Consider the following 17,067-nt stretch of genomic DNA (forward strand, 5'->3'; position numbering starts at 1 on the left):
TCTATCTATCTATCTATCTATCTATCTATCTATCTATCTATCTATCTATTTTCTATTTTCCCTTGCTTATATAGTACCAACATATTAAGCAATACTATAAACCTAGATATAGACACCGCTGCTTATATAATATCTGTGATGTTCTCCATATAATTTCTGATTGTAATTCTCATAAATATCTGTATATTTGCCCGTGAACCTTACACGGGTCTGTATGGTTAGCTACGTGTCATATTCTTCAGCTGAGTTAGAAGAAAGACCTAATGGTTTACTGTTAAGCCAGTAATTTCCTAAGGTTGTAACAAAGGAAGTATTAAAATAGAAAACACAATTAGCAGATGTTAGAAAGGGGAATAATATTTGGCTTTTCTTGATTCTGTTTTAGTGAAGGAAGCCCATCCCCCCGAGTGGAGCTGCTGCATAACATAGACCCTCTCTTTGAGGATGACTACCCGTGTAAGTAACACACTTTGTTCATTTCTTTCAGATCTCGCAGAGTTTCATTAAAGCAGAAGAAAAATTCTGCCTTCAATAAAGCAAGTATAGTGATGAGGCCTGAGGTCTGGATAGTGTCATGATCAGATGATGTAGCCGAACAGATCTGGCTAGGATGTAGTGTTATCTGGTCACATACAGACCCAAATCTCCTCAATATGATAACAAACTGTGCTTTAATCAATGGCACTAGTGAATATAAGAAACTTTGAAGTATGTCCTATTAGACAAAAATACTTCTACTCCACGTATCAGGTTCTTTAACGTCTCTTCCCTCATAAACTCTCCACTCATGCTGAAATCTCTGATAAATCCGTCTTGGTCTCCCAAGACAGATTGTTAACTAATTGACGTATCATTTATCTCCACCACTTTTTTTTTTTTTTTTTACTGTCTAGTATCCTTTCCCTCCATAATGTTTGTTGATCAGTCCTGTTTTATCCTTGTGCTGTGTGTTGGAGACATCATAGTCAGCTAGTCTCTATCCTCTAGCTCAACGGAAATTGAGAATTGGAAATGAAGCCTGCAGAGGGGAATACTTCTGAAAAAATACACAATGCAAGTCATGTAATGGCTACAAGTAGTGTTAATCCTCAGATACACCTTTACATTAGCTTATCCTGACAAGTCCTCCATAAGTTTAAGTATGCTGTAAACATTCTACTGCGGTTCGACCTTTTAACCTCTTTCAAAGGGGTTAGTTCATTAAATACATTGATAGCATATCATTAGTATCGGGGATGGTTGGGGAGATGGAATTGCATACATAGAGAAGAACATTGAAGTAATGGAAAGAAAAGAGAGCATTCTTCATAAGAAACCACACCTGAGATCTGAACTTGCAGCTTCACAAGCAAGCATGTCGGAGAAATAGATCTGATCAGTGAAAGAAGCCATATAGAAATGAAAAAAGGCAACTTTAAAGATACGCAGATACAGATCACATGTAGTTTGAAGGAAAAGGTTTGTATTTATATTTTATATATTGTCTGGTCTATATGGTGCCATATTGGCTATGTACACTGCATGCGTTATGTCTTTCTTTAGTCCATCATATGTGAGGGTGACTAATATTGTAGGTTCTGTTCACACATTAATGAACTATGTTCGATGTTATACATCAGGAAATCTGATGGTGCATATGCTGAACTTACCAATCAAGCCGTAGGGGATTTTTTTGCCACATTTTGTGTCGGTGTACATAGCGATAGCTATTTTTTGCTATATGGGATGGTGTAGTAGACTGCTGTTCCATGCATAGTCCGGCATTACAAAGACACGTTTGTTTTACATTGAGGTCCTATAAGCAAAATACGCCTGTCCAGTGTCATGTGTCAGAGCCTCTGACGAAAGGCAGAATATGAATGATGAACAAGTCATTTATCTACAAATAATTGGCAAATCCATCTTATCTTAGTTATTTCTGCTGGTAATTTGATGCGTATGATCACCAAAAGTATCAGATTGTCTGCAGATTTTACTAAATTTAAGGTGTCTTATATAAATGAATTAGCATTCAGCTACCCTTTGGGCACCTCATACTCATAAGTAGTAGAGAAGAAAGAGAAGTAGAGAACAAAGGACTGAACATGTTGAAATCCAACATGCCTGATCATTCTTTCACTTTATTTATTAATTTTTGTTGTACTTACCTATAAAGTGCCAACATACACACTATAGTGCTTCACAATCTAACGCTAGATTCACACTACCATTTGGTGTCTCCATTCTTCGGGTCTGCTTGGGGACCTGAAAAAACGGAAACCCTATCCACTTAAACAGCAGTTACTCACGGAAACCCCATTATGGTCTATGGGGACTGCCCGGTTTCCACCCAAAATTGGTGGAGAGAAAAGTCTTGCATGAAGGACTTTTCTTTCTGCATATTTTAAGCAGAACGGGGGATGAAATCCCCAAACATTGACCCAAGGCTGATGTGACCCCAGACTATCAGTAAGTTTTTGGAGTGTGGGAAGAAACCAGAGTACAAGGTGAGAACATACAAACCCCTATCCAGAAGTTCTTGGCTGGATTCAATGCTGCAAAGCAACAGTGCTAACCACTGCACTGCCCATGATATCTGACATAGAGAGATGGGAACCCCATACACTTTAGATGGTTAGTTGATGAAATTGGCAGGTTCACCCACAACTCATATAACATTTATGGTCACTGTGGGGAAGGTAGCTCAGTAGAAGCAGTGTGGACCCAATTTGTATTATTATTTAATTAATAACCCAATTATTATTATTATTATTATTGTCTATTTATATAGCACCATTAATTCCATGGTGCTTTACATTTGGGGGTTACATACAATACACAGAATATACAGGTAGATATAATACTAACAATGACCGACTGGCACAGTGGGATAGAGGGCCTTGCCCGCGAGGGCTTACAATCTATGAGTAGCTTACAATCTTTGGCTTTACAATCTACCCAACCAGTCAGACAGGGACACAAATCTTGCAACAAAGCGGTTTATTTAAGAAAAAAAGCAAAATAAATAAACCTTTACATCAGGCACAGAAATGGTCAATATAAAATACAGCCTTAACTTCAGGCAAAATAACGTCAAGCAAAAATCCTGCTCGTCTGAGTCCTAACCGAACAGAAAATACTTACTGTACGTGTGGCTTACTACCAGTGACACGAAATCAACCAAAAAAACACTGTACCGTACCACAAGGCTCTCAGTGTCAGGACAGACCCAGCCACTTTCTCTCCTCCCAGGATGTGCCCTGAAGTGCAGGCTCTGCAGTCTTTTATGGGACAGTTATGAGCCCATGACCCACACCTGGGGCTGAAGCCTATTCCAGACCCGCAATGGACCACACATAGGTCAGGAATCTGGGGCTGATATGGCGGGACTCCAGCACTTTGCCTTGCACCTTCTCACAATGTTCTGCTGATAAATATCTCATGTCGATGGACAGCTTTCTGCTGTTCACATGAAACCACCCTATTATGGGAAAAAAATAGAGATCTGGGCCATGCTATAATGGAAATCCCCTTCAAAATGATGATACCTCATGAACATCTGATGTGGTTACTCCAGCTTTCTTACATCTCCGAGAGAACATGAAGGTCATCCACTGTGGCATTGACATTTGTATCACTGTTTATCATTCCACACTTCTAAAATATCTGACGCATAATGGAAAATGCAGTCATGAAATCACTATTTTTATCAACTGTAAAATAAACTTATGAGCTGGATATGAGAGTCGCTGGCTTCCTGTGGGACAGTCCCGTAAGCATATCGTCATCTCTCATTGTTCCTAATAAACATTACATTGAGGGATAAACAACCCCATACGGGGTCCATCTGATGACATTATGGGAGAAGGCTCCCTATGCCTAAGGTCTCACCATGGTCATGGGTAGAACAAGGGTGGTAAATCTTGACACCGTGTATGGATTACGTCCTGGTGATTTAGTTTGTTTTCCATACATTAATATCTTGATCTCATAATTACGTGTCGGGCTTGTATATATACACACAGTTAATTCCTTGGTTTGGGTTACAGCTGCCAGGTTTGTTATGGCCACAATTCCCTGTCCAGGGATTTCCTCGCTCCCAGTGTTTACAATTAACCTGCCTCCTGCGGAGTCTTGTATGTTACAAGATGTTGACATCCAGCCATACATACAATCATGGCTCTATGTAGGGCTTATTCCCTATAGATTTCTTTAGCAAATGTGAATGTTATTAAGAACTTGAAGCAACAAATAAAAATACGGATTCTGAGCTACATAAGTCTCGAATGGGTGAATGTCACCAAAATGTGAAGATATATCCAGACTTAGAATTTTAGATTTATTTAATATTTTACTTGTATATCAACAATCAAACAAAGTGGCATAACTAGGAATGGCGGGGGCCTGTGGTGAACTTTTAACATGGGGCCCCCTGACCGATATCCCCCTGCACGCACTGTTATGCCCCATAGTGGCCCCTGCACACAGTATTATGCCCCATAGTGGCTCCTGCACACAGTATTATGCCCAATAATGGCCCCTGTACACACAGTATGATGCCCCATAGTGGCCTCTGCACACATTATTATGTCCTATTATAGACACCCATGAACAATTTACTCTGGGGTGTTTTCAGACCCCAGAGTATAATAATTGGAGACGTAAGGGGGAATGCAAACATTAAAAAAGCACTGTTACTTACCTCTCTCTGGCTCTGCTGCACTCCCCGCTGATGTCGGCCATCTTCAATGACATACGGGACGTCACATGACACGGGGCTGTGTCGCAATGCTTAAGGACGCAGGCCCTGGTCATGTGGCGTCAGGGATGTCACACTACTAGGTCCGAAATTTGCCCGGAGACACGAGAGGTAAGAAAATGGAGCCCGTTACCAGCTGGAGTTACTCAGCGAGCGGTAGCGGTTGTCGCCGGGCCCCCTAATGTCCCGGGCCCTATGGCATCCGTTACCGCTGCCACCCTGATAGTTACGACACTGTCGGCAATGTATTCCACAGACAATGTCTGTCACTGTACCGTATAGGGCTCATAATCTAAATTCCCTATCAGTATTTCTTTGCTAGGCTGATTTAGTAAATTATGTAGAGAAATAAAACTTGTATTATATATTTCTCTTACTCGTATAGCGCCATCATATTCCACAGCACTTTACAGACATTGTCAGTCACTTTCCCATATAGGGTTCACAATCTACATTACCTATTTGCAGATCTTTGGTGTGTGGGAGGAAACTGAAGTTCCCAGAGGAAACCCATACAAACTTGGGTAGACCATACAAACGCCTTGCAGATATTGTCCTTGATCGGATTCGAACCCAGGACTTCACTGCTTAACCACTGAGCCACCAAGTTGCCCGTTGAAGAAAATTTAAACAAACGTAGTTGACTCCAGCCATTATGTCTGGTCTTAAAGGGACTGTCCGCTTTGGACAATCCCTTTTTGTTACAATGATCCCCTGACAATACACCGATCACAGGATGTCCCACTCCAATGATCAGCTGTATTCTGCAGAGGCTCTTAGGAGCAAAGCAGGACATACACATAACTGACAACTTGGGTCATTCAGCCGACAACTCCTCTGACCCACCTCACTATGTTGTTCTGTTCCTTTTCTGATCTTTTTTATCTACTTCTTCCTATTTGCCTTTTCATAACTTATGAAAAAGGATAAAGCAGAACTTCAGAAAGTAATATGTAGAGATTTATGGCTGACTTTCCAAAAAGCAAGACACAAAGAGGCCCACACACGCACAAACACACACACACAGGACCTTTATTCTCTTAAATCTCAGAAATATTTTAATGTTCTTCCTCCACAGTTAGCTAAGACATAATACATCCGGCTGGACAGCATAATCTTTTATTCATTCATAAAAATTTGTAGAATTGCCAAGTCCATTTGTCTTTTCATTTTATTAATCATACAAAGCGTAGTGGCGGAAAATGTTTAAAATAACTAAAAACCCCTGACTGTTTGGGTGTTCTCCCCTCCGGCATTGTTGCTCCCATCCCCGCCATTTCCAGTAGCCTTGGATCAGAGGTGATGTCAATTTTTTGGGGACATTTTAATGATGGCCGCCAGTAACATTGTTGTATACTGTATGCATTAAATGCACATATAGTGTATTCAATGGGGAGACATATAGGCTCATGGACAACATTTTTCATCTTGAAAATGAAAACCTTTTCTTTTATTTAACATGAATCACCAGTCCATAGAAATAACTCATGTCCAGATTAAAAAAAATTTCTGGGAACCCAAGAAGGAAATTATTGGAACAGTCAATATTCATGACCTGGAAGTGTTTCCAAAATCATTGCTCATAGGCAGAGAAGAGGATTGTGTTATGAGAAGTCATAATTTGCCAAAAATGACTCCGTTGATTACAGTAAGGCCAAAAAATCAAAATCCCAATAATATATTACATGGAAGCAAGTGCTTTACTATATGTACGGGTCCAAATTTATTTATACAGAAGATGACTAGAAGCTTTTTTCTTCCTTTCTAGACAATGTACCAGATTTATACATTAGCCTATAGATGCAAAGTGCTTGTGTGAACAGTCCAACAAATGCAACCACTACTGATGTCAGTGTTACCCATATAGACAGTTGTAAGGCTCATGAACACAACCAAGTGTGCGTCCATAGGGGGCCAAGCTTGCAGCAGACTATACTCTGATGAGATTTGAGGTGTCATCCAAGTGCATTCCATTATGTATTCATGTCCATGGGGGTTTCCGATCCATTCTGTTCCAATGGCATGGAGCAGGATAGGACCTGATCTATAATCATCCATGCCAACAAAACGGAATAGATTGGAAGCCCCCATAGACGTGAATGCGTAACTGAATACACTTGGATGTCAGTCAGAGTGCCATCTGAGTGTATTCTGCTTCAAGCTTAACCCCACATTGGACGCACACTTGGTTGCCTAAGTCCCGCAAACAGATACCTTCCACCATCACCCATTTTCCAGTCGTGTACCTCCACACAGTATTGACCGTTTTGTCCCTATTTGGCCCTACAATTGGCCCCTCTTTCTCTTTTCCCAGTGTTTGCAGCATCTCCCTTACCCCAGGTTCTCACAGCAGTGGAAACCCCCTTTCCCTCCAATAGTAACAAGAGCATCCTCTTCAGACCATATTTACAGCAGGGCCTTCCCCTCTCCTCCCAGTAGTCACAGCAACGCCTCTCGTCTTTCCTCAGTTGTTATGCTTGTGCCTTCTCCTATAGGGTCCATTCACATGGAAAAAGGAAGAAAAAGAAACCCATTGAAGTCAATGGGAGGCTTTTTTTTCAGCGCTGAAATTCCACACCAAATTCCTCAGCATTTTCCTCCGTGTGAATGGACCCTTAAGTAAATAAAATTATTTTCCATCTACCAGTAGCCTCAACAGGCCATTCCCCAAGCAGTCAAATAAGGCTTCCTTGTAATAAGAGCAGTTCCTCTCCTTTTTTACCCCAAGTAGTGTCAGCAGAGCCCCGGTGATAGCAGCAGCTGAATATGCTTGAGGGAGGTGATAGACTCCCTTTAAGAAGTTCTGTAATTGTAACAAGAAATATTAGCTGGAGATTCAAGAATAAATATGTTAGGAAAGAAAAGCCATTCAGTCATCCTAGAAATAAAATCTGGATCGGGATCGTCTATAAGACATTTGGATAATAGACTTACATTCCAATTAGTCATCCGTGAAGCATTGTGGTGGAAAATACATATTGGGATGGCAAGAACTGTCATAACATCCCACATAAGGAACGTGCTGAATAACCACCAGCAACCTGGACAAAATAGGAAAGCATTGTTGATTTCATTGGCGCTCGAACATGAAGAAATATGGACTTGTTAGTCATAGAAAGAATTAAGACTCCTCCAGCCAAAGCGTTACACTGTAATTCTTGTAAGACATCCAGCAGCATGCAGCAATCTTACAGCAAATATCTTGAGCTCTATCTCGTACAAAGTACATTACTTATGATTAGTTCCAGTTATAAATGAGTTGTGGTTTATTTGGTTAAAAACATCCATACGGTCCAGGAAAAATAACGTTGTACTGTGCTAGCCAATGAAATTTATGCAAAAATGACAAAAGAAGTACCAAAATGTATATTGGCTATCATGAAGCTAGCAGAATATATATTTAAAGGGTTTTTTGGACAAATTTATTTATTTATTTTTAAAAAGGTCTGTTAGTGCTATTGATGGGTTAATAAATTTACCCAAATATCTTCAGCAATCTTTTGAGAGATTTCTCTTTTTCTCTGGGAGCTCATTGCATCGTCTGCATTTGTTTACATGGTGTAGCTTCCTGCTCTGTAGCTTCCACACTACCTCCCACCTTACCTTACTCCCTCCTCTTCCTGTCTCCCATCCTCCCTGACACTCACTCCCTCCTATTCTCTCTAGCTATCCCACCCACTACTAGCCCTTCCCATCTACCTCAGCCCACGCCCCCACCCCATCATACTCTTCCTTCCAGACTTCCTCCTGCGAGACGGCTCCTTCCTCTTCTCTGATTCCCACAGCGTGTGCAAAAGTCCCAGCGCTGCATTGTGCCCTACACCCGACGTTCCACCTCTACTGCGCAGGCATGGGAGCTGTTTCCACTGTCAGAGGGGGTGTTGCTTACTGCCCAGCGATGATGCTGAGCTGTGAGGAACACCCCTCCACTACAAGTCTAGGAATAAGCACTGTCATGAGGGGCATTCTTCACAGCCCAGCTAGACTGTCAAGAACACCCTTCTTACAGTGGGCAGAGATCAGTGCCGAAACTAACAGCACCGATATCTCTAGCCCGGAAGCACATAACGGGAAAGCCGACAATGTGCTGAATTCAGTGCACTGTCAGCTTTCTAGTGGTATATAAGGGAGCCTTCACATGTAGTTACGCTGCGCTCATTCTGATCGTAAACACGTTCAGAATGAGCGCGTAAAAATCAGCTCCCATTGACTTGAATGGGAGCCGGCATACGTGCGCTCCCCATTGAAATCAATGTGAGGCTTGTGCAGGAGGACATGCAAGGCCCTCTTTAAGCAGTTATAGTTAAGGTCTATGTGAAGGCATGCTGCATTAATGCATGTCCCAAATATCCTTATTGCATTTTAGGTCCTATATAGACAATCTTTAGACCCCAGGAAAGAACTTCCAATTTTGATTTTTAAAAAAAAAAAAATCTAAATTTTCACAGTGGATTCTTCAGGAGACCTCAAAATTTTGTGCAGCAATTTCACATGCAATATGCAGCATGTACACAGCACGTACACACATTTTTGGTGCAATTAACTTGCCGGAATTCTGTTGACTTCTTACTAGTAAAGAATCCTGTCCCATCATATTCTTTTCTATATTTTATATTTATATTCATAGCTACAAAAATTGGCGAAAATGTTGAAACAAAAAGAAAAAAAAGAAATTGCTAAGAGTGATATTAGCACTGGCAGCAGAGCCGGCCTTAATATTTTCCAGGTTTTTAATCTTCGTAATGTTATGAACATATGCCCAGTAAGTCATTTGGCCTTGTAAGACGCTAATCAAGTCTGCAATTCACCTGCTCGATAAAGACTTCCCTCCGCTCCTCGCCCTACTTCATGAGAACACTCCATTGGCAGACTGTGTGATTTTCGACTTACAAAACCCACTGTTAAATTCAGTGTAACCCATATGGGAAGCATTAGGAAGGAAATGGCCTTTTTTTCTCTCTCTCCACTCCTCTGCATTTCTGGAACTTGGATCATTGCCCACAAGACTGGAACCTCCAGGAACTAAACCCCCACAATGATGGATCTTATATGTATTTTCCTTAGAGGTCGTCGAGCTTGTTTTATGATACAACAAAATCTTATGTGGAGGTGTAAACCTCTGACTTCAAAGGGTTCCCGGGAGCAACTTGTTTATTTTGGCAAAGAATTGTGATTAATTGTGTAACCGGCCCTGGAATTAAAACAAATTAAGATGGAAAATTGTGTTCTGTTACCGTGCGCTGGACATATTGGTTTATATAGGACCTTAGTCACTTGTTCCCTTACACTCATGTCATATTTTCTGCAAAAACAAGGACATTAGTGTTTAAGCTAAAGCTTATACAGCTTGCTATTATTGCTGTTTTTAACCCCTTCGTGACCTTGGGAAACGTGTCGCATAAATGGTCCGGTAAAACGCACCCTCGGCGACTTCATTATACTCAGTGAAAGCAAGGAGCGGTCAATATTTATGGCTGTGTGGTCAGACGAGTGTTTAGATCAGGCAGCCAGCGAAATTAAGGGAGAAACCCAGTAGGATAAATCCAGCCGAATTCTTTTATTAAAAGCAGATCTTGCAGTAAGGAAATGTTGACGTCATCCTTGTATGTGCCAGACCTTGAAATGTGTTACAGATCAATGAGGAATACCTTTTTCCGTTCATATAAATAATGAACTACTTCTGCTATATATCAGTGATATTATAATGGACTGGTAATAGGTTATATATGGGTTATATAATAGGGGTATATAATAGAGTATAATAATGAGTGTAGTGTAAATTGTGTATGAGTATATAAAAGACATTAGGGGAGTATCTTCATATCCCTTGTACCACCAGAGGATGTGCACACCTTGTCATATCAGAAATTAAAGGCTTATTCCCGCAGTCCATGTGCCAAGATTATAATCTACCCCAGAAAACTGTCAAAAATAGTGATAAATCTGCCGGGGTCAATGGCCACATCCACTATATACAAAGGGGAGATGACAGCCTAAAACACCATAAGCTGTATGGTATTTAATAAGTCACACACCTCTGGTTTGTGCTTCTTTTATTTTTTTGCTCCAGAACACTGGCATAGGAGGTTGATAAATAGTATTATATGGAAAATTATTATATGGAAAATTATTTGCAAAGCTACGATTCTCACAGTGGTTAAAAAAAAAATATCATTTTTAATAGCTGACATTCATTCTACCGGTATCTTTTGCTCATGACCCTCCAGCACTTAGCTGAGCATGCATGTGTTTTAGAGTAAGTATGTGCCAGACACAAAGGATTGGTCATGTAAAATTCAACATGTCCAATCCTTCTGTTTTATGACATTATCTTTTAGTGGGCACGTTCCAATACACATACAATAGTCAGCTGGTCCAGGTATGCTGGACCAGGTATGGAACCCTTCTCTACTAGCCAAGTCCATCTGCATGTTACATGGATGTAGCTCATGTTGCTCAGTAAGTAATGTGTAATATTGCATTTTGTGGTGACTTTATAGCATCTTCCTAGTTGGTGACAGCAGGTTCCCGCAGTTCATCCCACTTGCAATAGCTCATCGTTGTGGTGATTTATCAGTTGTGAAGGGGTTGTACACGTGTCTTCTTTAGAAAACCTGTTAGGGCATATGAATAAGCGGCACTATGCATGGTACCCAACTCTAAGTAAAACAGGGGGACCAGCTTATTGAAGCATTACACTCAGGGGCGTAACTACCGTGGTAGTAGCTGCCACAGGGCCCGAGACATTAGGGGCCTGGTGACGGCCACTACCACTGCGTTTTTTTGTTTTTTTTTACTAGGTCGGTACTATTTACTTACCGATCCTGGCAGGAGGCGAGATCAGTAAGTGACACCGCAGGCCCCACAAACACTATTATTATACTTGGGGGTCTGAAAAGACAGTATAAGAAAGTATAATGAGCGGAGGCCCAGGAGAGGTAAGGGAACATTAAAAAAAACACTGTTACTTACCTCTCCGGGCTCCAAACAGACTCTGGGCCTACTTGTGTGATGTCCCTGACGTCACATGACCGTCATTGAAAATGGCTGACCCCACCAATGAGTGGAGCGGAGCCAGGGATAGGTAAGTAACATTGTTTTTTATGTTAGTATCTCCCCTCAGTCTCCAATTATTATACTCTAGGTGCAGGGACCACTATGGGGCATAATACTGTGTGCAGGGGACACTATGAGGCATAATAGTGAGTGTAGGGGCCACTATGGGGGATAATACTGTGTGCAGGGGCCACTATGGGGCATAATACTGTGTGCAGGGGACACTATGAGGCATAATAGTGAGTGTAGGGGCCACTATAGGGCATAATACTGTGTGCAGGGGCCACTATAGGGCATAATACTGTGTGCAGGGGACACTATGAGGCATAATAGTGAGTGTAGGGGCCACTATGGGGGATAATACTGTATGCAGGGGCCACTATGGGGCATAATACTGTGTGCAGGGGACACTATGAGGCATAATAGTGAGTGTAGGGGCCACTATAGGGCATAATACTGTGTGCAGGGGCCACTATAGGGCATAATACTGTGTGCAGGGGCCACTATGGTGCATAATACTGTGTGCAGAGGCCACTATGGGGCATAATACTGTGTGCAGCGGCAACTATTGGGGCATAATACTGTGTGCAGGAATGCGGGGGGAAGGGGATCAGTCGGTTGGGGTCTTCGGTGTTGGTCTGGCGGTGCCCTATGTCAAAAGTTCGCCAGGGGGCCCCCCCAAGAATGACGCCAAAGACCCCACCGACCATCGGTGAGTGTATATGGCCAGCTTTTTTGAGTCAACCCCTTTAACTGGGTTTTTTTCTCTACTGATCACATTTTGAGAGTTTCATGTCCTATGTATTTCGAATATATTGATTCCTATCACTTAGTGTAAATTTGTCTTAGTGAGTCACATGAAATGATCTCTATTGTGTACCCGTGCAATACTAAACTCCTTTATCTGATCCTATTGGATAGATATGGGTGACCGTAGACAATATATGATTTGTATGTATATTATAAATGTTATGAGAAGAAGCATCTGGAAGAGAAATATGTAGAGATGTGATGTGGCAGAGATATATGATTGTGCAAATACCACAAGGGATGCATAGAAGACCTTTTATGTGGTTAAGCCGAAAAAACTTAACATTTGCATGAAAGTTAGAAAGGGCAAGTACTCTGCTACATTAATCTTCTATCCGAGGGCAATTCATTACGGTGTTCTCAGGTGTGTGTTTGAACTTGGTTATTCTGAAAGTCACATTTTATGCACCACAGAGAAATTATTTCCTCCCATTAAAGAACTATTGTCATCATGATATTAATAACCTATAATATCAATAATCATTCTGTCTTAGGGCAGCTCCGTGTATTACTCTTAATCATTTTTGTCTTTTGTCCTCTTAGAGTCCTGAAAGTGTGTTGGGTATGGCTGTCAAACTGCAACAGAAGTATAAAAGGAACTACTTTTTGTTAAATGGGGCCCTAGAAAGATCATAATGTGGGAAATTTTTCAAATCCTGCACGTCAGATTACTGGCCCCAAAATGTTGCAAAAACATTTTGCATTTTTGCAGCACTTACTCCATTTTTGACAAGCGGCTGGGAAAGGGATTGTGGTTAACCCGTCTATCTGATTTATCAAATGTGACGTTGTAAAAGAGTCACAAAAATAGGCATACTCTCACTGAAGTAAGATGGTGGCATTGACAGTGGAGTCTCAGGATAGAAGTATTAGGATATATTCACAAGAAGGCCACTAATGGTAGTGTAAAGGCCATCATAGAGCGGTTTTAGAACACATTGGTTACATCCTCTCTATTCATGTGTCCGTTTTTTTGACAGTGTGTTCAGAATATATAACATGTGCTACCTCGGTCCATTTTCATGGATCACTCAATAGACTAAAGTCTGTGAGCTGTGGTGCAACCAAAGCCTTGTGGGCCCCAGTGCCCCTACAGCATATTCTTGATAGCAACGATTATGGTTACTGCAGAGGTATCTCAGATACTTGAAATGGATACCACCATAGTATCCAGGGCCGGCTCCAGGTTTTTATGGGCCCTTGGGCGACAGAGCCTCAGTGGGCCCCCTTGTAAAGGAGGCGGGGGAGTCGAGACACTGTGCGTCGCAGATGAAGCGAGTGACGTCACGCAGGAGTGTGGCGTCACCAATGCCATACCTCCCAATTTTTAAAGAGTAGAAAGAGGGCCAAAATGTGCTCTGCGCGCCGCGGCAAATTTGGCTCCACCCACTTATGTTGACTCCGCCCATTCTCATTAATTTATCATGTGCTCCCACACAGTATGATCCTCCTACAGTCACCCGTAAATTATATGCCCCCCCTCCATCTCTCCCCGTTTCATACACATCCTTCCTCTGCCCCCAGTTTCATGTCCCCCTCTCCATCTCTGCCCCCAGTTTCATCACGTTCTCCCCCTTCATCTGCCCAGTTTCATGTCCCCCGTCTCTGCCCCAGAGTCATGCTGTTCCACCCCCCCATCTTCCCCAGTGTCATGCCGTTCCCCCCCCCCCCTCCATTTGCCCCCCAGTTTCATTGGGCCCCCTCCATCTCTGTCCCCAGTTTCATGCCGTTCTCTCCTCACCCCCTTCATCTTCCCCAGTGTCATGTCGTTCCCCCCTCCATTTGCCCCCCAGTTTCATTGGGCCCCCTCCATCTCTGTCCCCAGTTTCATGCCGTTCTCTCCCCACCCCCTTCATCTTCCCCAGTGTCATGCCGTTCCCCCCCTCCCCTTCACAAAGACAAACACTTACACTCACCTCCCATCGTTCCCCCGACGCTCCTCTCTCTCACTCCATTCACATACGCGATTAAAGCAGGAGCTGTGTGGCCCGGCATGCGTGTGTAAGCGCGATGTGATGACGTCATCGCGCCTACACACGCAAGCCGGGCCGCAGCTTTAAAGCAGGAGCTGAGATCACAGTTCCTGCTTTAATCGCCTATGCATTTAATTCAGCTCATCGGCGTCCGTCGGACGCCGATGAGCTGATATCAGGACAGGCAAGTGCTGGGGCGGGCAAGTGCCGGGGGGCCCCCAGAGGCTCTGTGGGCCCCGGCACTTGCCCGACTATGCCGTGCGCTGACGCCGGCCCTGATAGTATCCACAACTGCGGTTATCATGAATATGGTGGGTGAGCAGCGCAGCGCCCGCCATATAAACAATACTTGATGCTGCGTACTCTGGTGAAACAGCTGATCTGCGGGGTTCCTAACAGTCTAAGTGAGCTAAGAGAAAAGTGGGGACCCCAGAATCCCTGCTGATCAGCTGTTTGAAGGGACAATTGTGCTTTTGCAAGCACCGTGACTATTTACATTGCCCAGTACCTGTTTTATAATAACTGTGCAATGTAAGTACAGCCTGTAATAATGTCACATGGCTGCTATAAAGCAGATGGCATAATAGTGAAGGAGCCCCATACAGTATAATATGTCCCCCCCCCACACACACACACACACAAAGTATTACACTTCACAATGGCCCTACACAGTATAGTATGCTCACCACAGCAGCTCCAAATTATAATGCTCAACAATGGCCCTACACAATATAATATTCTCCTCAGACCCCTCCATATTATAATGCTCCACAGTGGTCCCACACTGTATAATATTCTCCCCAAAGGCCCCCAGTATAATGCTCCGACGTAGCCCCACTCAGTATAATATTCTGCCAAGAGCACCCCAACAGTAAAATGCCCCACAGTGGCCTCACACAGTATGCATTGCTCCCAAGAGCCTCCTCCACGCAGTATAATGTGCTCTGGAAGCCTAAAATTTCAATGAATATTCATAAGGTTTGGCCCTCCGGTTAGTTTAGGTGCCATTATTGAGGACATCCCAGAGTATATAATCAGAGGTCCAGGGGAGGTGAGTAAAAATGACAAATGCTTATACTCACTTTGCCTCACCTTCTCTGGACTTCCTTGCTGTGTTCTGCTGTCTCCAGTGTCTTCTTCAGGCCTCCAAATGATGCCAGGCGCCCCAGGAATCACCGCTGGGGCTTGTGATTGGGTCTCTGTGGTCACATGGGGAGTGTGATGTCATGACATCAGCATGTCCAACGTGACTGCTGAAGCCCAACAGTGACTCCAGGGGAACGTGACATCAGTTACTCGATAGAAGAGCCCCGAAGAGGACATTGGGGATTGTTTGGATGCCCAGGAGATGTGATAAGTGTTTTTGTTATTTTTACACAGCTCCCCTGTGTCATGTCTCTGTCTGTGAGGTTTCTTTGAAAATAAGACCCAGCGGAGGCAAAATATGCATGTTTTTGACAGCTGATATGCTCCACAATTCTGTGAATATAGACTTAGACTTGTGGATTCACCTCATTTATGAAACCTTATGTAACACTTAATGAATTTGGCTCGAATTATGGCAGTGCAGACTCCAGAAAAACTGACTATAAGCATTCCCCTCATGATAAATTTCCCCCAATGTGTACTGCTGCTGTGACCCCCAGCAATAAGATGAAATATTTGGCAGAACCTGGCAGCAAATTTTCACCTTCCCTGCAGTGCCATCACCGAGGTATTGGAGAATTACAAAATCTGATGTGTGTTAAATGAGGATATCGAGCCAAACTGCTTTAGGGTCCTTGCACCATTCATCATCAGCATTTCTCAACCACCTAAGGTTTCCTAATACCATTGGGTTTGTTGGAATCTAGCAAAGGATTCCTCGAAAGACAGTAACATTGAGTGCCATCACTTTACAGAGGTTTTCCAGCAGGATAAAAAAATTAGTAAGGGGGTTGAATTGACTAAACAATTAAAATAAGTATTACTCGGCTTCATAAATCTCCTCCTTCCAAAAAAAAATGATGCAAAGTAAGACTGTCTTCCACAATAGAAGTATTAATAGTTTATCGATTAACAAAATGGAATGAATGACGTAAACAAGAGAACAATCTAAATTCCATAAATTTTTGGTGAGACCTAGAGGAGTCCTGGAAGTGGTGATATGGCCACCACAGAGCCCTGATCTCAACATCATCCAGTCTGTCTTGGATTACATGAAGAGACAGAAGGATTGGAGCAAGCCTACATCCACAGAAGATCTGTTCTTAGTTCTCCAAGATGGCGGGAACAACCTACCTGCTGAGTTCCTTCAAAAACTGTCGGCAAGTACCGAGAAGAAGTGATGGAAGACAAAGGGCAAAGCTCACACAGATATTGATGGGATTTAGAGTTCTCTCTAGTTCATTTATTTAATTTTCTTTAATTGACAAAAATAAACTATTAACACTTCTCCTTGTGGATATTTACAGTATTTTTATACACCTTCCAAACCTTTTGCTCCATACT

General features: G+C 42.6%; 1 protein-coding gene across 1 annotated transcript in view; it reads left to right on the forward strand.

Moving 5' to 3' along the window:
- The window catches only part of ARSB (arylsulfatase B), a 99,467-nt gene that overhangs the window by 62,052 nt on the left and 20,348 nt on the right, over positions 1–17,067 (forward strand). Inside the window, exon 6 of the mRNA XM_075270158.1 lies at positions 386–456. Within this exon, the coding sequence (XP_075126259.1) occupies positions 386–456 (71 nt within the window). The remainder of the gene's footprint in view (positions 1–385; positions 457–17,067) is intronic.

Source organism: Leptodactylus fuscus, chromosome 1 (genome assembly GCF_031893055.1).
Source record: "Leptodactylus fuscus isolate aLepFus1 chromosome 1, aLepFus1.hap2, whole genome shotgun sequence".
Classification (NCBI taxonomy): Eukaryota; Metazoa; Chordata; class Amphibia; order Anura; family Leptodactylidae; genus Leptodactylus; species Leptodactylus fuscus.